The sequence below is a fragment of the Sturnus vulgaris genome, chromosome 11, assembly GCF_052056855.1.
Source record: "Sturnus vulgaris isolate bStuVul1 chromosome 11, bStuVul1.hap1, whole genome shotgun sequence".
In the NCBI taxonomy this organism is placed as follows: domain Eukaryota; kingdom Metazoa; phylum Chordata; class Aves; order Passeriformes; family Sturnidae; genus Sturnus; species Sturnus vulgaris.
Genome location: NC_142253.1, coordinates 3,694,744 through 3,716,073, shown reverse-complemented (window position 1 = coordinate 3,716,073; position 21,330 = coordinate 3,694,744). Strand labels below are relative to the sequence as shown.

The 21,330-nt window shown below is 47.4% G+C and overlaps 2 protein-coding genes across 4 annotated transcripts; one reads left to right on the top strand and one right to left on the bottom strand.

The window, feature by feature from the left end:
* The first annotated feature begins 280 nt into the window (after positions 1-280).
* Positions 281-2,497, top strand: GPR27 (G protein-coupled receptor 27). The gene has a single exon (XM_014873584.2). It carries the CDS (start codon positions 296-298, stop codon positions 1,436-1,438), a length of 1,143 nt encoding a protein of 380 aa, XP_014729070.1. The 5' UTR covers positions 281-295; the 3' UTR covers positions 1,439-2,497.
* A 10,740-nt stretch (positions 2,498-13,237) lies between these two features.
* PROK2 (prokineticin 2) lies at positions 13,238-20,941 on the bottom strand. 3 transcript variants are annotated; one of them, XM_014871785.2, is made up of 3 exons: positions 20,793-20,941; positions 16,956-17,081; positions 13,238-14,180 (listed from the first exon to the last, which is right to left on the bottom strand). In XM_014871785.2, the coding sequence occupies exons 1-3, from the start codon at positions 20,898-20,900 to the stop codon at positions 14,055-14,057; spliced, it is 360 nt and encodes a 119-aa protein (XP_014727271.2). In that variant the 5' UTR covers positions 20,901-20,941; the 3' UTR covers positions 13,238-14,054. The 3 variants fall into 3 exon arrangements, with proteins under 3 accessions (XP_014727271.2, XP_088027378.1, XP_088027379.1); XM_088171252.1 differs by lacking the exon at positions 20,793-20,941 and adding an exon at positions 20,415-20,555; XM_088171253.1 differs by lacking the exon at positions 20,793-20,941 and adding an exon at positions 20,099-20,271.
* Between the last annotated feature and the right edge of the window lie 389 nt (positions 20,942-21,330).

The following is a 21,330-nucleotide window of genomic DNA, read 5'->3' as shown; positions in this document are numbered from 1 at the left end:
CCTTTCCCCCCCAGCGCATCCCCGATGCCCCCGGGGCGGCGGCGGCGGCGGGCGCGGAGCTAGCGCGGGCGCGGGAGCCGCATGGCCCGCGGGGAGCGCGGCGGCAGCGCCCCGCCTCGCCGGGGCGGCCGGGGCGGCGGCGGCAGCGCGGCGGCGGCTGCGGGCATGGGGGCGCCGGGCGGCGCGGCCCTCGGCCCCGGCGCGCTGCCGCGGCGCTGAGACCCCGGACTGAGCCCCCGGCCCTGCCCGCGCGGAGGAGGAGAGGAGGAGGAGGAGGAGGAGGAGGAAGGACCCGATGGCGAACAGCAGCGAGCTGGGGAGCAGCAGCAGCCCGCACCTGCCCAGCGCCGGCGGCCTGCTGAGCGCCTCCGGGCTAAAGCTCGCCACGCTGGGGCTGATCCTCTGCGTCAGCCTGGCCGGCAACGTGCTCTTCGCTTGGCTCATCCTCAAGGACCGGCACCTGCACCGCGCGCCCTACTACCTGCTGCTGGACCTCTGCCTGGCCGACGGGCTCCGCTCGCTCGCCTGCTTCCCCTTCGTCATGCTGTCGGTGCGCAGCGGGGCCGCCTGGCCCCACGGGCCCCTCAGCTGCAAGGTGCTGGCCTTCCTGGCCGTGCTCTTCTGCTTCCACGCCGCCTTCCTGCTCTTCTGCGTGGGGGTCACACGCTACATGGCCATCGCCCACCACCGCTTCTACGCCAAGCGCATGACGGGCTGGACCTGCCTGGCTGTGGTGTGCATGGTGTGGACCCTCTCCATGGCCATGGCCTTTCCCCCCGTCTTTGACGTGGGCACCTACAAGTTCATCCGGGAGGAGGAACAGTGCATCTTCGAGCACCGCTACGTCAAGGCCAACGACACGCTGGGCTTCATGCTCATGCTGGCGGCTGTCATCGCCGCCACCCACCTGGTCTACATCAAGCTGCTCTTCTTCATCCACGGCCACCGCAAGATGAAGCCGGCCCAGCTGGTACCGGCCATCAGCCAGAACTGGACCTTCCACGGGCCGGGAGCCACCGGCCAAGCGGCTGCGAACTGGACGGCTGGCTTTGGCAGGGGGCCCACGCCGCCCACCCTCGTGGGCATAAGGCAGGCCACCCATAGCCAGATCAAGAGGCTGCTGGTGCTGGAGGAGTTTAAGATGGAGAAAAGGCTCTGCAAGATGTTCTACATGATCACCTTGCTCTTCCTGCTGCTCTGGTCCCCCTACATTGTGGCCTGCTACCTGCGGGTCTTCATTAAGGCCAGCTCCATCCCCCAGGTGTACCTGACCACCTCCGTCTGGATGACGTTTGCCCAGGCAGGGGTCAACCCGATCCTCTGCTTCATCTTCAACAAGGAGCTCAGGGTCTGTCTCCGAGCCCACTTCCCATGCTGCCAAAGCATCCAGAGCACCCAGGGCACCATTCTTTGTGATCTCAAGAGCTTTGGGATGTAGGGGGGCTTTTCTCTCTCTAAAAAAGAAAGATGGATATAAATTTCCATGTTTCTGCATATGAGCTCAAGAGAGCATGACCTGTGGGGGACATACTAAACCACCACCCAGCACCCAAACCTTAGGCTGTAAGAAGCTATTTTATTTATTTTTCTATATTTTGCGTATGCTCTCTTCAGAACATAACAGGTTGCTGTCTATGGGACCAGGTACTTGAGCAGAACACCCCCAAACCTTAGGCAGTAAGAAGCTGTTTTTTTCTTTGTGATTGTGTGGTTTTTAAAAACAAAACAGGGCTCCGAGTTTCTGGTCTTGCTTCTAACGTTTCTAAACATGATTCCAACAGATATGGATTAAGGCCATGACATTTTTTTTGTTTCCCTATTCCTGTCTGTTTTGATAAAGGCTTAACAATTTTACTCATGTAATATTTGATAAGGGCCAAGACAATTTTATACTAAAGTTATTTTTGATGACCTCAAGGGGTGTTGTTTTATTATTATTATTTGATTTTAAGTGAAGAACATGAAGAGGACGTTCCTAATGTGGTCAGAAGTCAGTTTTGGTGGGAGCTGTTGGGTTCATTCATTTTCAAATGGTTTGAGTATTTGAAGCCGTTAGTTATAACTTTTGCTTGACATGCAAACAGTGTAGAACTAATTTCAATTTTTCTTGTTGCACTATTCATTTGGTAATATTTCAGAACTATTTGTGAAACGTGATTTTAAAATACCAACTTTAAAAATAAGCAACTATAGCAGTTTTTAAAACCTAGATTGAAATTCATATTTTACTGCCTTTATAGGAAGTTATCTACAAACCTGGGTAATACTTGTACATTTTGACTGTTTTCTTTAATAAAATATTGAAAACCTTTACTGTATGTAATTGTTTCAGAATGGCAGCATTCTGCTTTGCTGACAAATAACTTGTGTATGTGGAAGGTTGTATGTCTTGTGTCTGAGTAGATTTCACAGCTAAGGTTATTATGGACAAGCACAATCCTTATTTGCTGTTAGATCTCAATTTAGGTGTTTATACCAATAAAAGTGACTAAAGCTATTTTTAAGAAGACTTAAATTCATGATGGGCAACAGGTTTAAATAGCACAATTCTTTGTGTCTGCTGAAACCAAATTTCTGTTGTAGCTAATTGCTTCTCTGTTAATGATAGGAAAGAGTGTGTAATTGTGGATGGCTAATTTCAGTTGGCAAAGCAGTTTTTTAACACTGTGGCTTGGTCAATACCATACTCATTTATAAACTATATTCTTAATGGGAAGCTTACATTTATTAAGCATGGTATTTTAACCTGCTCTGTTCTACAAAAACGCCTCTGAAAGTATTTCAGCTAGTAACCTGATGGCAGGATCCTGGCCCAGCTTCTTAGCTATCTCAGAGGAAGCTGCCCCTGAGGTGCTTCCCTTTCTGATGGATCATGTAACATTTAACAAGCATGTGCTGGAGCAAGTCACACACAAAATGGCAGGGATACAACCTCAGCTGATGTGAAGAAATCTGCATCTGCTGAGTATTTCTGTAGAGAGTAGTTCAAAATTGGTAGACATCAACTGAGAAATAAGTGACTGTCCTGTGACTGTGAAGGGAGCACGAATGAGACATGGCACATCATAAGAGGGCAAAGGTGGCACCTTCAGATTGTGGCAGGGAATGAAATGAGGTGGGACTCCTGGTTTGGTTTAAGTTGTTTTCCATCCCCAGCTGGGATTTGGATGCCTGAAAGGCAACATTTCCTGCAGTGCATAAGGAGAAGGTTGGAATTTGATTTTTTTGGTACAGTTGCAGTACCAATGCTGAAAGAACTGGGCTCAGAAATATGACCATGGATGGGTATCTTTAAAACAAAGAGAGACTTAATGATCATATCTAAAGCTTCCAAAGCATTTTGAAAATGCACCTGGGTACAGAAGGAAAGCTGTCACATACTTCAGATCACAGCAGCAGCTGGTTATCAGTGCTAATTACATTTTCAGGCTGGAATATCAGATGATAGCTTAGTGAGTCTTGGAGAGTAATGGGGTAGAGCTGTGTTACAAAGACTATGGTGTAAGGCATGGATGCTGTTGCTGGAAATTGTGTTCCAAGTATACTTTACACCCCTGATTTACTTCTAGGTCTTTTCTGCAGAGTTCTAACTTTTGGAACTTTTCTCATATCTCATATTTCCCTCAGAAGCTGCCTACATAGTAGGGGCCTAGAACTGTGATCTGTAACTCAGATCCTGCAATCTTTTTCCTAATCCTGCTGGTAACCAAGCCAATATTTTCTTTCTCTTTACTCTATTAAAACGTCTGATATTTTAGCATCCTCTCTCTCTTCCAGGCTATAAGTAGTATGGTTATGATTCTATTTAAACCACAGAGATGGGAAAATAGTTATTTTAAAACCTCCTTAAAAGCTACAAGGACCAGATTTTTCACTTCTAGAAAAAAATGAGCACAAGTTGTAGAGTCAGTCATAGATGCGGGGGATGAAAACTCACCTTTGGGTGACCTGATGGTTTTATTTAGGCTCGGCTTATCAAGCAGTGCTGCTGTATTGAATGCCAGCCTCTGTGCAGAGGCATCCCCTGGCTCAGTGATGCCCTCACGAGATGGGTGAGTTGCTTCTTATCTGGTGAAGATAAGGGGTGCTTTGCAATCACCCATCAGTGGCAGCCAGATCCAGCCTTGCTACAGCACAAGCATACAAAAAAAAAAAATTATCTGTATACCGTGTCTTTTGCTTGCACGCAGCTTCCAGGGCTGTCTCAGGATTCCTGCCCACTCAGAGGGCAAAATCAGTGCTGTTTGAAGTTAATTTTATATTTTAGGTACGTATGATGTCAGTCAGATTATGATCCTGGCTGTGGTAGTACAAAAGAGAAGGAGCTCCAGTTGCTTTAATTCAGGGTGTAAATGGGTGTTGTACAATAGGGCTTAATTCCAAAAGATGTGAAACTAAATATCAAGGACATAGCAGAAAATTAAGGCGTGTTCAGTGCCAGCACACCAACAAACACCACTTTGCTGGCTGAGAGTGCACCAAGAAAGTATGGAAAACCAGAGGGGCTGGAGAAGCACCAGAGGGGGTAAACATTACTTCTGAAATCTGAGAAAATATAAGAAAGTTGCCAAAAAAATAGCACTTCCAAAGCTCAGCATTAGCATGTTCTCACGGCAGCCTTTAGTCTGCATATGGGGAAAGTGGGTCACAGAGATTAAATGCTTTGACCAAGATCAGAGAAGGGGTGTCGGGGAGGATGAAAACCTGCTCTGGATTAAAAAAACAAAGAGAGAAATAATGTTGGGGAGAATGGAATGAGCACAGGCAGAGATGGTTGCTGCTGTTGGGACTGTGAGGTGTGGCTGTAAATCCTCCATCCCACAAAAACCAGAGCGCTTTCAGTCTCACTCAGGAGTGTCACTCAGTGAGAGCTGGGCATTAATGATTACTCCCACATGAGAAGCTATTGCTGCTTGTACAAGTCCTGGGCTCTCTTACATAAACTCAGATGGTGTGAACCCCTCTCCCCCATCCCCACTGACCAAGACACAAAGGTTTGGTGGTCTGCACAGCAGCAGGGCTCTCCCAGCTCTTCCATCGACCTGTGCTTCACCAGAATGTGCATTCAATCTTCTCTCCACCCCTCCAGGCAGCTACATGAGAGTTTTCCATATTCTGGGCACCAGAATTGCTGAGTACCACAGGAAATACCAATATCATCTCCCCCAGAGATTCTTCACAGTCTGGCTCAGAGGTCACAGCATGCTGCTTCTGCATATCTGTGGTGAGGGATTGCTCCAGAAAAATCTTGATTGCTGCTGGCATCTTCACTCACTCACCAGGTATTTAACACATTCTTTACAAGCGTTTCCAGTCAAAATCTTGAAGCCGGTGGAGGTTTTTAGTATAGACTTAAATGTCAGGCCAGGTTGAAAAATGACACTGGTCTGAAATCCCAGTTAGCAGCTAGGATGATCTCTGATTTACAGCACTCACTGCCTGCAGCATGCTGGGGTGCTTGTAGCTCTGCTGTTAGATTTGGAAAGAGTTTGCTTGGAAAGGAGCTGAAACATTCGGCCTCAGCCAAATTATGTTGTTGGGTAAAGGTCTCGTTCCGTGGTCGTGCTAGAGGTGGAGGATGAGCAGGGTATGCATAGCCCACAAGCTGTCATCATTTGCTTTTCCAATACCAGGTCTGCACAGAGGAGGCAAAGCTGCCTCCCAAAATGGTGTGAAGCCAGTAGCCTCGAGGAAAAGGGTAAAGGGAATTTGGCTTTGTCTGATAGCAACAGCTCTTTCCTGAGGCTCTACCTGGATGTGGTACAGCTACATCTTCAGAAGGCTGCTCTGCCATATGCTGTGGGACTGCCCTGGGACACACTGTGTGGAGCTCAGAGGAGAGCAAAGCTGGCATTTTCCCCTCTCTTCCCAGGAAAGGATGTGGCTGGACCTCTGCCACTCACCCCACACGGTTAAGCACAGTCACCTTGCTCTTTGGAGGCACCTGCACTTGCTCAGAATTGCCAACAAACCACCCTGAGGGAAGTGGCTCCAGACAGAGTAACAGACACATATTGGCAGAATGCAATGCTAAGTATCACTTCATTAGCTCAGGCTGCAGATTGGATCATTCTACACAGTATCAGAATACCCCAGAAACCTTATTAGATAGTTATGCTGCTAATCGAAAAATTATTAGAAACATGGCAGGGGGGCTGTTTTCTAATAGAGGTTTCCTAAAGTCATGATTTTTAGCACAGCTTCCTTTGTAGTTGCTCAAAACACTGCACAGGCTATAATTAACTCTATTGTGATAGGAACCAGGAAACATTTCCAGTGCTATGATGTTCTAATGCTTCAGAATATTAAAAAATCTATGACACGTTGAAGAAATGCAGCCATCTGAGAAAGACCATCCATGAAGATGGTCTCCTAAGAGCTGGTGCTGAGTCATGCTAGGTTGGGCCTGTGCCTATGGATATCTTACCCCAAACCTCCTTTCATGCTGGTGACCTCTGATGCCGTGTCATTCCTGAAGGATTTGTGTGGGGTAAATCCTTGCTCATCCATCAGCTGTAGAACTGGTGACTGGGAGCTGATTTTCCAGCTTGGCATCTGCTGTGCTCTGACTTTCCCTAGAGCTGCTGATGCTGAGTATATCCGAGCCTATTTTCACTTGGTACAAATCATTAACTGCCCCACACCTCGATGCTTTATCCCAGGAATGATTAGTTATTCACCTTTCTAACACAGAGAACCACTGATGGCAAGAGCATTATCACGGGTGAACAATCGCTGACTACACAAGCTTTCATCACTTTAAAGTCAAGCTCAGCCTTTCATGCAAGCTGTTGCATTTCTGTATTTCTATTCATGTTTAATGACCTCAGCACTTGCACTCTGTCTTTGATCTCGAGTCATGCATGGCTGTACTGTGGATGTATTTATTGGAAGGCCACTGTCTTCAGTGCCACATTTTTCTTGTCTGCCGTGACCAGGTTGATAGCACAAAGCACTTTGTGTAGGAGGCTTTCAAGTTCAAAGCTAGTCTTGCAAGGGCACAGGGAAGCTGTGAAGTCACAGCTAATTTTAGACAGTCATCATGGCATTCATAGAGTAGGCAGAAATCAAGAGATTACTCGGTGGAGAGAAAGCCCATCCTAAAGTTTCTGAACGTTATTTACTGGTATATCATAAAAAAAATAATCCTGTGTTTGTGTGAGGATGATTAACCATTGGAACAAATCATCCAGAGAAAAAAAATGGCTCTTCCATCTGTGAGACGTGCAGTGTGAGCCTGCGCGCCTGCCCACGGCACACCTGCCCAGAGCCTCTGCCTGCCCAGCCAGGGTCCCTGGGCAGGGCTCTGGGGCTCAGCCCCAGCACACAGGCAAGAAAAAGAGATCAGAAACACCAGTAAACAGCACCAGAACCTCTCTGTCTCAGGGTGATTCACTCCTTCCTTCTGCTGTTTTACAACACCCATTTTATCGTAGCATATAAACAGCAGTGCTCGCTTCTCTCAGAAATTTTAGCAGAGGTAGAGCTAAAATGGCTTTGTCATTAAAGAGGGAAACACAGGAAGATTCAGAGGAAAGGCTGAAGTCTGGGTGCCTTCTGACAGTGAGAGAAGGAGGAATGATTTAGTGGAATATTACCTCACTGCATCGAACCACTCAATCTGTCCCCATCTGTCACTGAGCACTTGCAGGAGGGTGCTGGAAAGGAAACTGTTGAGTAGCTTGATAGTCGAGTAAATCAACTGGGCTTCTTCCTTTTCCTTTCCTTTCCCTCCCTCATTAGGCTTTGCACGCTCACATTACCCAGCAGGTCCCTCAGAGTGCTGTGCCAAGGGCCAGGGGACATCCCCTGGTGCCACAGGGCTGCAGTGGCCCTGGGGCACAGAGACCAGCTCTGCGTGCCCACAGGGCCAAGCTGCCCCCGGGGGCCACATCCAGCAGAGCCCAGGAGACATCTGGGTGTGGAGGAAGGCGGATGAAGAGGGAAGATGTTCAGCCAAGCTGCAGTGACTACAGGGGGACAACATGGGCACCTGAGCCAAGGAACCAGTGGCATCACTGGCAGAGGTAAAGCTGGAGCTGTGATGTGAAATCTTTGGGCTGAGCATCACCAAAGTGCAGCCCAGCAGGGCAATGAGGGAGGCTGCAGAAACTGGGCTCTGCAGGACCTGCCACAGAGCTGCTAGTGAGGATGGAGGGCTCGGCAAGAATTTTCCTCCCCAGTAGATCCTAAACTTTCAGCAGGACAGACCTTTTCTTACTGTTTGTGCAATATTTGTCTAAGCCAAAGTGCTGATGTAAACCAAATTCAAATAGTAGAAAGCTCTGTTGCAATGTGTAAAAGATTTGTTAGCAACTTTGGGGAGTTTAATGAAAGGGTGGGGAAGGGAGCTGGAATTATGACACCACCACAGTCTGGAAATTTTGCTGTTGGATTTAAAGGGGTGGGGGACCTTTCTGTCAAGGTTTCATCCACGTGAGAAAAGAAACTGGGGAGGAAAAAAACTAAAAACCTACTAATTTGACAGGATGTGGTGAAATTTTTGGAAAGAGTGAGAATGTTGGCAGCTGCCTCACCAATGCCTTTTCCTGAGCTGACCCTTCTGGTCCCATGAAAGAGGTCAGAGCTGTTTTCTGCTGCCTGGGCTCCCATGTAGCCTGGAGAAGTAAATAAAGAGTGAATCCTGCACCCTCTGGAATTAATATCAGCTTTTCTGGCTTGCAAACTCCTTGCAGCAAGAGCCACATCTGCCCGTTTGTGGTGAAAGAGCCCACAAATCTCTGCGCGAAATTACATGAGTGCACTCACATGTGCAAGAGAAAAAGTAGATAAAGAAGATGCGGCCCTGCTTGCTGGGCTGGAACCAGGCCATATTTTTAGTCTGCTTCTGCACTGCATTAGTGCCTTGGGATTTACAAAGCCACATTATGCTTTAAAAGCAGATTTAATCCTTTCCGTGTGTTACGATGCTGTGGCAGAGGCACGGCACCAGAGTTTGGGAGACTTGGTGGAATTCCCAGCCTAGGAAGAGATTCACTGCCCAAGCAGGGCAGTGCAGAGCTCCACAGGGGTCCATGGCCCATCCTTGTTGTACCATGGGCTGGGATGCAGGGCATTGCATCCCAGGCTAGCTCAGGCTGCAGTGATGCAGGTACATGCTAAGTACAGCACAGGCACTTGCTTTATATGGTCTGTGAGATTTGTAAACCTCTGGGGACAGGGACACGCTGATATCTGGTGCCACAGTACAATGGAGCATCAGTGTGGGGTGCTCTGGGCCCTCCTGGCACAAAATTAATATGCACAGAGTTTCCCAGGTTTTGCAGAGGAGAATTTCTGTCCTTTTAACATTATGTTGCCTTCATTTTCTGCCCCACTAAGCTGCTCACACTCAGATTTTTGGGAAAACCCTGCCACAGGGGAGTTTACACCTGTCCTCTGTGGTTATATTGCTCTTTCCTCCTCTCCTGCACACTCTGCTGTCACCCTGCATTGTACTCCTTGTCACAAAACAAGCTGCCATCCATCCTCCTCCCTTCAGTGCACCAGGATTACTCGGATTCAGCCTTTCCCAGCCCTGATGACAGGGCACAGTGACCCAAAGTCTGCCACCATCCTCCAAGGCAGACGTGTCACAGGGGGAAACCAGCCCTGCCAAATCATTGAAATGTGTCCTACTGCACTGGCCTGGGTGTGCCTGCACTCAAGACTCTCCTTGAGAAACCACAGGTGATTTGCTGATGTGCATTAAACTCATCTCCATTCCTGTGCTCAGAATTATTGATCAGTCTAACGACTGTACCCCTGCTGGTTTGCCATTTCATATCTATGTAACAGAGAAAGGCACATTGATTTTGCTGTTATCAAAATCCTCTTGCATTTGCACATTCTATTCTCTTCCTGCAATTTTCTAATTCCTTCTGGAAAACACGTTACACATTGTCAAGATCAAATTCCTGAGACATCTTGTTTAAATCAAGGGATTCTTAGCACCTTCTGTTTCTTTTGAATATCCATCTGTGCAGAAACAACAAATCCCAGAGCTACTGGGGCAGGGGGAGGCACTGGCAGGGACCTCAGTCTGGGGTCACACTTGCTGGTATAATCCTTTGCTTGGGGGATTGTGCTGATGAGGAAAATTAGCAAAGCACCTCTTGACAAGGAATGTTATGTGATCATCAAACACACTGGAGCTTTGGGGTCACAACAAGCATAACGCTTCCCACACCACTGTGAACTAACAATACCAACAATAATCACTTTTCTTACCTTAAAGTGTTCTCCATTGAGGTATGCATTTTTCCATTTTATCTTCTCAAACACAATGATAACCTTCAGTCAGTTAATTTCCTTTCAGTTACTAGTTCAATAGTAAATCTGTATTTGGGGTGACCTGTCTCTTTTGTATGGATCCATTCAAATTTGACTCCCCCCTTACCACACAACCAGAATAATTTAATTTTGTGTCACCTCCTCCTCAAAGCCTTGTAACACTCTTTTTTGAAGTGGCAAAGTTTTCCAGGGCTGAATTGTGGGCAGGAAGATGCAGATGAAGATGGGTTTCAGCTGGGGTTGCTGGTGCTCAGCAGCAGAGCCTTCCCTGCAGCCCCCCAGGCTCACAGGTGTGTGCTGGCTCAGCCAGCTGTGCACCCTCAAACCCCAAACACCTTGCTTCCCCTTCCCTAATAAGCATGTAATCAAATTAAGGCTGCAACTCATTATATGTGATGGCACCCGTTCCTGCAAGGCCTCTCTGCTGACCCAGAATCTGGCAATAAACATGGAAATGCCTCCAGTGTGGTGGGATATCAACATTATTCTATAGCATATCTGTAGTATCAATATTCATATAGTATTAAAAATTAATGCACACGTTTCTATTAATAATGAAATTACTGCAATATTAATAAAGTTAAAACACACGTTGGCACAGATCTAAGTGCACTGAATGAAGGGAAGTGTTCAAACCAGCCTCTCTCTTCACAAGCTGAGGGTATGAGGAATGAGGCTTTTCCCTTGCACCAAGGAGGTTCCAGGGCTGCACAGGGTCTCTTTAATTTTCTCATCTAATTTCTCCAACAGGGGCTTGTCCCCTTCCCTCATTTTGAGGCAGGTGAGGAAGCTGTCCCTGGCCTGAGATAATTTCCAGAGTGATTCTGGGGCAAACTGAGCAGCACAGGGGACTGCAGAATACTTTTTTTGGCAAGGTTAGCTTGAGGCTGGCTACCTTTTCTGTGGGTCATTTTGAGTCATTTGCTGTGCTCCTCATGACAAAAGCTGGCTCCAGGGAGAAGCAGAGGGGACTGCATGGCCATTCACATTTGGAAATATTTGTGGTCACTGGTTTGTCTATTATCAAAGGTAAAGGGTGCCCTCCCAGCCCCTGCAGACAGAAATTAAAGGCACTTTGCAGGTGTGCTTGAGAGAGGAAATCTCCCCTAGGATGGGAGAAAATATAATTGATTAGGGCGCAGTTTAGGAAATAATGGGGATGCAAAAGCTTAATCTTCCTTCCAGAATGATTCTCTCAAATCAACTAACCTCCATTGTGAATGTCAATTAATGGAAATTAAATTACTAAAAGGGGAATCGTAATAATTATTGCCAAGTGAATATAATGGGGATGTAGGACAGTGAGGTTTTGCCTTTATCTCTCCTACATCAGCAGGGAAGGTGTAGAGAAGCCCCTCAAGGACGAGTATGGGATAATGCATCTCTCAAAGCTGTACTATCCAAATACCCTGCCCAGGAGTGTCTGCAGGACACAGGAACTTCCATCTACTATAGATGGTGTGAACTTTGAACTCGTGTAATTGGAGCTGTTCTCATTACCCAGATAAATGCTTAATCCCACAAGTTAATTGGCACAAATTACAACTACAAAGTTGCTCTGCTCTTGTCTGATAAACTCTCCTAGGATTTCAGTTTGGCAGGTCTGAGGCAGTTGTGAGGTATAACTGTCCACTCATTTGCAATGATAAAAACCAGGGTTACTGCCTTCAGTGGAGTCACTGCTGAGTTATGCCAGGAGGAGATGAGGAGCAGGGCTACTGTTTCCTGCTATGGTCCATTTTTTGTGCTCTGATTTTAAAAAATGGAGCAAGAGCTGAGGCACAGGCACATTTGGACTGCTCCTATTTTTCTTCTTGATTTTGTGTAAATGGAAGTCCATGGTATTGAGCTTATTTTATGGGGACAGACATGGACAGAAAAGCAACCCTCACACTTGGGTGTGTTCCTCCTCTGCAAACCCAGCCTTTGTGGGTGCACAGAGTGTTTGGGGAGCCCCCGTGTTTAGGGACAATGGTAGAATCAGGCTTGAGGTTTGGTTTTAAATCCAGGTTATGGGAATTTCTGCAGTGCTGACCTCAATAAATGACTTGGCCTTTCACCAGCCCTTTGGCTTAGTGTTGAGCCCCTCTGAGACTTCAGATCTAATACAGGCACTTTGTACCTGATCCCATTAATGCAAACCAGATGTAAAATTACCCTTTCGTGGCACCTCAGTCCTTTTCTCTTTTTTTTTCTGTCACCACTTGCACAGCTGCAGTGTCACCACTGCAAAGGGGGAGGCAAAATGCAGAGGACAGGAGTGGGTACCCTGGGGATGGGCTGTCTTCAGCCAGGAGGATTCAATCCCTTTCAAGACTTTTCTTCCCCTAACATATGCAGAATCCATGAGGATCTGGCAATAACTAATCCAATTATTCTCTCCTGTCTCCTGAAGAAGGTTGTGGAGCCCAGTAGAAGGTACCTGGTAACTCACAGGGATGTTTCTGCTCTAGGTTTTACAGGTCTGGCCTTGATACAGGGTGCTCACTTCTCCAACCCCCCATCTCCACCAGTAGCAAAGCACTGATTGTTGAAAGATGAATGACTTCACTTTTTCCAGTTCCAGCATATGTTTGCATGTCTGAGAGCAAGAAACATGTGAATCTCACATAAACTATTGAAATTCCAGCTCTGGGGACTGACAAGTAAATATGAAATCACACTGTATTTCATAGAAAACCCACAAATCTTATGTTTGCTAGGCTAAAGTTGATCCTTTGAGGCATGAGCCAAGAGAAACCTCTCGTATTATTTACACCAAGATTCCTCTAAATTCTGAAACTGCAGCTTGATTCAGGAGTTCATGCTTTGTAAACTCCAAGTTTCCCAAGAAGCAGCCAGAGGCACATAATCTTTTGCTAAGCTATCCATAAGGAGCTCTGGTAGCTTGGGTGAATCAAGTGTGGGATAACAGATTACATTGAATAAAAATGAAAAACCACAATGACAAAATAATGTTATAATATTAAAATAAATCAAATCATACACTGCCATTATTCTGATACAGAATTTTTGCACAGCAAATTTGATACATATACAAGAAGTCAGGCAGCCCATTACAATAAACTTTAGGGTTCCTTTTTTCTTTAATATAAACTACATCTTAATACATAGTTTGAGATGATCAGGTAGTTTTACACCAATTCAAGTAACAACAACTTCTCATCTTAGAATACTAAAATGACAAAATCTTTTAATGCTCTGAATACTGAAATGCTTTGGTTCCACCTGCCACTTTTTAAAAGTGTAAAAACTACATCTATTGGCTAAACCTTTACCCTAGAGGTGTGCCTAACTTACAAATAAAATTATATTAATAAAGATACGAAATGCAACTTAAATACAGTTCTTCTGGCAATTGTCATATGCTTCACACTATGCAGTAATCCAACTCTCAGTTCAATTCAGGCGTTCCAAAGTGTAGAGATGTGGCCAAATTTTTCCAAAACTGGCAATAAACTTGGATTTTTTCATTCTGGGGTTAGACTGGAACCATGAAGCCCACAAAATTATCCAGGAGTGGTCAAACCCCTGCCCTCAGAAAGAGTTTTGCTCTAGTAAATGCTGTTTGGTACCCCAAAATGAAAGCATCCTCCACTGTGAGTCCCTTGGCCACAACAGCAGTGTCCCATCCCCAGCTGATGTTGGTGAGGCAGGAAAGTGTGTGAAGGGCTTCCCCTGGAAGTATGGGGACTTTTCTTGTCACAATAACGAGAGAAAGAAAATACTGAGTGGCTCTTTCTAGTGCAGAACAGTTCCTGCTAAAAAAAGACATCTTCTTTTCTGAAGTCTGGCAAACACCTGAACCTGCTGTGAGGAGTCCTGAGGCAGGCCAGGCCTGGGAGGCACGGGCAGGTGTGGTGCATCCTCCGCCCAGAGAAGGGCACCTGGGGACAAAGCAAGGACATCAGTGACAGGGAGAACCACGTGGCTGGGGGCATGAAATGGGAGGAATGATGGGGATACGGGGAATGCTGCCCAGTTCCCTCCCTTCACAGCCAGGGCTCCCCACGAGCTGCAGCACAGAGCAGATGGCAAAGGCAGCCCTGTTGTACACCCTGGTCCAGCCATAGTTAAGAGCAGGATGTTAACAGTCGTGCTGCTGTGTAAATCTACAGCTGTGACACATGTTCTCCATTTACTCCTGTTTCATAAAGGAGTTTGTTGTGAAACTGCACTGGCCTTTAACATCACGTTTTGTGGTGCCACCGTGCAGGGCTTTCTGCGTGTCCCGAGTTCTGTCTTGTCACATGGCACAGAGCAGGACCTGGGAACCCTGGAATCCCGTGGTAACCACGCTGGAAGGGACCTCTGGAGCTCACCTTGCCTGACCTCCCTTTGAGCAGGATCCTTTTCACCACAGGGCAGAGGTTTCTCATTTCATCCCACCCTCCTCCAGCCACACTGTGCTCCAGGGAGCACATATGGAGTACATTAGACAAATTTAATTCTGCCATGACATGCACATGCACTGACACTCTTCAACAACTTGGTCACAAGCTCTGTCTCTTACAGGACCCAAGCAGGACAGCCCAGTGGGAAATGTCTGGGAGCTGTGGTGCTGCCAGCTGGCAGCACACACTGAGCATTCCCTGGATGCAGCAAAGGAGGCACAGAGGTACAAAGCCACTGCTACCAACCAGGCAGGCAGCCCTAATCCCCTCACTTCCAGACTTCTGTGTGGTTGAAGCCTAAAATTTTAATATTCCAAGATTTTCTTGTATTAATGTACAAATTTTGTCCTCTGTGCATGGTGCCAAGCACCAGCCTGACTCCAGTGACACCCTGCTGGGTGCAGGAGATGGGCAGAGGAGAGGGTCCACATCCCCTGCAGTGCCCCGGGCCAGCACCAGCCATCTGAAGAGCAGCCCCAGGGCAGGGGATGTCGTGGGTTTCCCCATGCCCTGCACAGCCCCTCTGCTCCAGTGCAGCACACGTGCTGGGGAGTCCCCATGGGAATCACCCCTTTGGGTGCCCACACAGCACTGCAGCAAAACCCAAAAGCTGAGTGAGCTCTCAGCCTTCTGACAGCTCGGGTGATTTACTCAAAACACTCCACTTGCTAGAAGGAAATGTTCCTTTCAGCAGGACTGCCACACTGCCAAACCTCACCTGCCTGGCCCTGCCTGGAAACCCTGCCTCAGACCCTGCCTTGAAATTCCAGCTGGGATTGCTAATGGCATCAGTCCATCACCATCTAGTTGTTGAGAAGGAAACTGGAAGGTGGAGCCCCAACTACCAGCCATCTCCTCCAGTTATCTCCTGGCTCCTCTGGATGTCCCCGAGGTGCCATGGCCATGGTGGTGCCTGCTTTTGACCTATCCTGCAGGTAAATGAAAGGTTTTGGTGATCAGGGCACCTAGCTGCTCCCTACACAAATATTTACAAGAGAGGAACCACTGAGAAACCCTCCATCCTTAAAATAACCTCATTTCATGTTCCCTAGTAAATCAATTTGCTTTGTGTTTCTCAGGAAGATCAGTGAGGTGAGGAATCAAAAATCTAAAATTAACCTCATAAAGCTTATAAAATCAATGATTAAGTCTGGGGTGGACAGGCATCTTCTCTGGTTGTAATTATGCAGGCAATCAGCTTGAAATATATCAGACAGTTTAAATTATGGCCCAATAACAATAAGCTCATAAAACCCTCTAGAAGACAATTTCTCTTATCCTAATTCCTGGTAATGAAAAGAGCCCTAACAAGAAAAACCTGCTACATTACATAGTAAAAATGACAATTTAGTCCCCAATATCACAGCAAAAGTTTTAAAAAATTAACTGCAATAAAATAGAACCCTAAACTTTCTAAAACTGAAAAAAATAAACTGTAGATACTGAGCTGAGAAGCCAGGGGTTGGAGTGAGAGAGGCAGCTAACTAGCTGCACATTTATGATCTGAATTTATTGCCTTATATCTTCCATTTGTGATGACTCTTGGGCTGTGCTCTTCCCTGAGGATGGCTCTGAAGACCACCAGGTTCTCAAGCTCCCTGGTAACGTCCCATTCAGTCTTTTGTGTTTTAAATAAGCAGCTTTTTTTCATACTGAATAACAACTACATAATTACATAGCCTTAAATGAATGCATTTGTAAAAATCATAGTATTAATAACACAGTGTGTGTATATATGTATATATACATATATAATTGAAATGAATAGGTAGAATAGAAACAAGGAGAGCCTGTGGGGACTTTTCTCAAGTCCAAATGTGTGTCAACACCTTCTCAATACACCAGGCGTCCCAACACCAACTGGTGACATTTTCATGCTGGTGACAGGATCTTGTCCACTGCCCCTGGGGTCGGTGGCCCTTGCTGTGTTCCTGCTCACACCAGGAGGGATTGGCAGGGCTGGGCTTGGGAGCTGCTAAGGCTGTTTCGGATCACGTAACAAAACAAAGCAGCAACAACAAACTAATAAGAGAACAATCTGGGAAGCGTGTAGTGCTTTCATCCTCTGATTCTCTTCAGCATAATTCTGACAGTAATGCATTTCCTTACACAGGCACCTTCATCACTGTTCCCATGCAGATGCAGATGGCTGGATATTGTAAGGAATGAGAGGTTTCCCTGTTTTTCCACCCCTTGCAGGTTTTATGCCGTGTGATGTACAGCTCAGGACATTCCCCCAGCCCCACAGCCCCCCTGTGAGGTACTCACTCTGTGGCTCAGGGGATGGCACTCGTCTCCCAGGTTTCCCATGGGGGTGCACATCCTCAGGCTGCGGATCCAGAGGCTGACAGCACAGCACATCCCTCCTCCGCACTGCTGGTCCCGGTCACAGGCCTGCAGTTCAACACAGCATTAAGCAAATTAAATGAATGATAAATGTAGTCCAGAAATAGGACAGACCAGGTGCTCAGGAGCTGCCTCTGGCACCCCTAAGTTATCATGGCTCATTAAGGCTGAATAATAAGATTTAAGGCTGCTTTGCAATACTTGTGTCTCCCATGGATTGTAAGGTGCAGGCTCCTGGCACGTTTTGGAGTTGAGACCAGGTTGTTTAAAGCCAGGACCTCACACGGAGCTGCTCTGGGCCAAACCCAGCACTGTCAATAATTTACAGAGCCAAATTCTGAGCACTGATAGACCACGGCATGTGCCCCTCGCTTTCCCAGCTCCCAGATGGGTGCCTGAGTGAGTTCAGGCAGGAGCAAGGACCAACCACACTAAACTTGTCACCAAAAGAGTCACCCAACCAGTCTTATGGAAAAGCTAAGATAGTATTCTTAGATAGCTAAGATCCATTAATTTAATGACTTTTAGGTAACTATTCCTTCTGACTTCATGTCATGGTTGTGAGTGCCCTTGCTAAACTGCATGATAGTTTTGTTAGAGAATCCCAAGTGGAAATGGCTAAAACAGGAGTTTAAATATAGATTCTGTGGTTGTTATCTAGAATTACACATAGCTAGAGGTTTTAAGAAAAGCTTTGCATAAGTCTCCACATCCAAAAAAAATGCAGCTGTGGTAGCATTCCTCTTCATGGGAGGCAAAAAAAAATTTTAGCCACTTACCCAATACAGCTTAGATAAGCAAAAGCCAAAATGCAAACTAGTGGGTATGTTTTAAAACCCACAAACCATGAAGAGCAATTGACACATTAGGGTTTGAAAACAAGTTACTGTACAGTTGCTTTCAGCTGCTTTTTAATCAAAAGCTTATATAGATTTAATGTAAAAAAATCTCCTTTCTCCAGTGAGAAATGCCATCAGTTAAAGGTTCTGATTACATCCCGAATGTGAGCTTGATTAACTCACTGCTCTGGGTGTCTGACAGCAGCAGTGAGACCGAAGGCACTGCTCAGCACTACGTAAATGGGAAACTCATAAAAACATACGTAAATGATGATAACAACTCTGGGGAAGGCACATATCAGAGTAAACATTTCCTTGAGGGAAAAACTCACTGATCTTACCTTGAAATTTGCATGATAAATTACTTTAGATTGTACTCACTGGGTAAATATTGCACTGACCAGCAGAAGCCAGATCAAAATATTGTTTAAAGATCAGTCAGTAATTTAGGAAGAAGCTGTTGCATTAGGATCGCTATTAAATAGTGTGTGTGACCCAAACACAGAGCTCTGTGCTGCAAGTAAGCCCAAACACAGAGCATTTGCTTGTAAGACTAATATGGCCATAAAATTACGACTCCAGCCTGCCAGGTAGATAATATTCACTTTCTGACCTCTCTCTTAAAAAAAAATAAAATAAAATAAATAAGCACTCTAATATATTATTTCACCCTAGTCACAAATTGCAAGTCCAGTGATTTTGGCTGCCCCCCACACACTGGTGTCCACTGCTCAGCTGGAGTCACAGGCTCTGCTATTTCTCACCCGTCAGCTCCTGACTCCCTTTTTTTTCTCAGTTATATATCTTAAACTCCATTCATCTCTGTGGGACTGGTCCCGGGGTGTAACACACTCAGTTGAAAAACCTGAGTATGTTCTATCAAGCAAAGGTCTTGAATGTCCAGGCTGAACAATTTCTTTCCTAAACTCACACACACACATATTTACATCTGGCAGAACTTTTAAGGCTCCCTTTCAAAAAATGTATGACAAGTTTTGAAAATATTCAACCCAAGCGTTCCTGCCCACACCTTATCTGTAATGTGTAATTCCTGCTGCTACTCCTGAACTTCCCCAAACACCACATGAGCACCTCATTAAAACACAGTTTTCTGGAAAATCAGCCCAAGAATATGTCCCAGGTGAAATGCCAGCTGCAAAGGCAACAGGTGTCAGCACAAGAACCACCACTGAAGTGAAGAAAGTTTGAAAAAAATCCTTAAATTGCAAGGGAAAAACACCTTGCAGACTCAGAGGTTGGGGAACACCTACGTCAGCTCTCATCAGAGATTTGCCTGTTCAGCAAAAGCCAAAAATGCATCGAAGTGGTTTAAGCAGAAATGCTCTGCAATAGTTAATAAAGTAACATTTTCTAGTTCTAGTCTATTTTTACTTTTTGAATCTGCCTTGTCCTTGATCTATTATTCAGTGCCTCACTATTACTTTATTTAATGGTTTAATTATGCTTTAAAGGTGTAGCCACGATTCTAATAACAGATAAACTGCTCCTCTGTTGCTGGAAATGTTTCTACTTAAAAGAAACTTGAAATCCTCAAATATTAAAAAATTCCTTCACATTCTCTGCTCTAAGAAAAATAATCAGTCCTGGGAACTGCCCACGAGCTGTTTCATGGACTTCAGGGGTCTGGACAGGGAGTCTGGACAGCCACAGAGAAATGCACTGCTGTGCGTGCAACTTCTGATGGTTACAAAAGACATGTAAGCTCTCAAAGGAATGCAAGTGCTGAGTTATTAATCCAAAGCAAACACTTAAAAAATAATTTTACATAAAAGTGATGCAACGCTTTGGGTTAAATAACGTCTTTAGGAAAAAAGAATATTTTCACAACCAGAGTAAATCTTGAGCCTATAAACAACAACAGAGACTTGTTTGCAAGGGGTGGCTATTGAGGGGGAAAAGCGGCACAGTCACAGACAAAGAAAAAAAAAAAAACGAAAGAAAACAGCGTTTTCCGAGGATTGTAATCCTGCCCTGTACACGGAGGGGCTGGAGGAACTTGGGGTGCACAGTGGGCAGGGCTATGCCCTGAGCCAGACCTTCTCAGAGCAGATATGGGGACAGCTGGGGTTCCATGGGGGGAGATAGGAGACAGCTCCAGCCCTGGAAAAGCAGCAGGAATCTCTGCACGCTCCCGGACCAGCCTGGAGACAACTCCCGCCCTGAGTCCAGACATCCCTCACCCCAAACATTGTGTCATCCCCTCACTTCAGAGACCCACGAGCCCCGGCATTGCCCACTGACACGTCCTGGCATCACTCACTGCAGAGAGACCCCCAGGCTCTGAGACCACTTAATCCACACCGACCCGCAGCTCCGGGCATCCCTGGAGAGATGCCACGTCCGGTATCACTTATCCCAGACGGACCCCCAAGCCCTGTCACCTCTCATCACCTGGCACTGCTTTCCCTCCCACATCCTCGTTATCACTTATCCCAGCTCGGGCCATCCGTCACCGCACTCGACACCGCTCCGTCCTGGCATCGCTGATCGCGGACAGACCCCGAGTGTCGGCAGCGCTCACCCCGAGACCAGCCGGGGGAATCCGGCACGGCACAGCGCTCCCTTCTCCCCGAGCACCCCGCAGGGCACAGCGCTCCCTTCTCCCCGAGGACCCCGCAGGGCAGAGAGGTCCCTTCTCTCCGGGCATCCCGTGGGAAGAGAGCTCCCCTCTCTCCGGGCATCCCGCAGGGCACAGCTCTCCCTTCTCCCCGGGCATCCCGCAGGGCAGAGCGCTCCCCTTTCCATGGGCACCCCTTATCCCGGGAGGTTCCCCCAGTCCCGCTGTCACTCCCCGTGAACAAACCCCGACTCCCTCCCCCGCAGCCCCGGCCCAGCTCAGCCCTCCCGGTGCCGGTGCCGGGTCCCGCGGGTGCCGTCGGTGCCGAGCGGCGGCGCTCACCCCGGTGATGACGGCGCCGTGCCCCGCGGCCAGGAGCAGCAGCAGCAGCAGCAGCGGGAGCAGCAGGAGCGGCGGCAGAGCCGGCGGGGCTCCGCGCAGGCTCCGCATGGTGCGGGGCCGGTGCCGGTGCCGGGCCCGGCGCTCCCCGCGGGCGCGGTGCGGCGCAGCGGAGCCGGGCTCGGAGCCGGACCGGCGTTATAAAGCCGGGGCTGAGTCACCCCCGCCCGGCAGTGTGTGTGTCCGCTGTGCGCACACACCGCGCCCAGGTGCGCGGCTGCCGGCAGAGGGGCGGGGGGGCCGCGCAGGGATGGGGCAGACGGGGCTGGCTGAGGGGACATCCCACAGCGTGTTGGAGACATCCTAAATCACGTCTGGGACACCTGGGCTTAGGGGGTAACATCCCGCAGCAGTTCTGGGGGCATATCCCAGGGCTTGGGGGGAACATCCCGCAGTGTGGCTGAAGGATTTCCCATGGCAGGTGTGGTGGGGTCGTCCCGGGGCTGGTTGGGGTACACCCTGGAGCAGGTATGAGGATGTC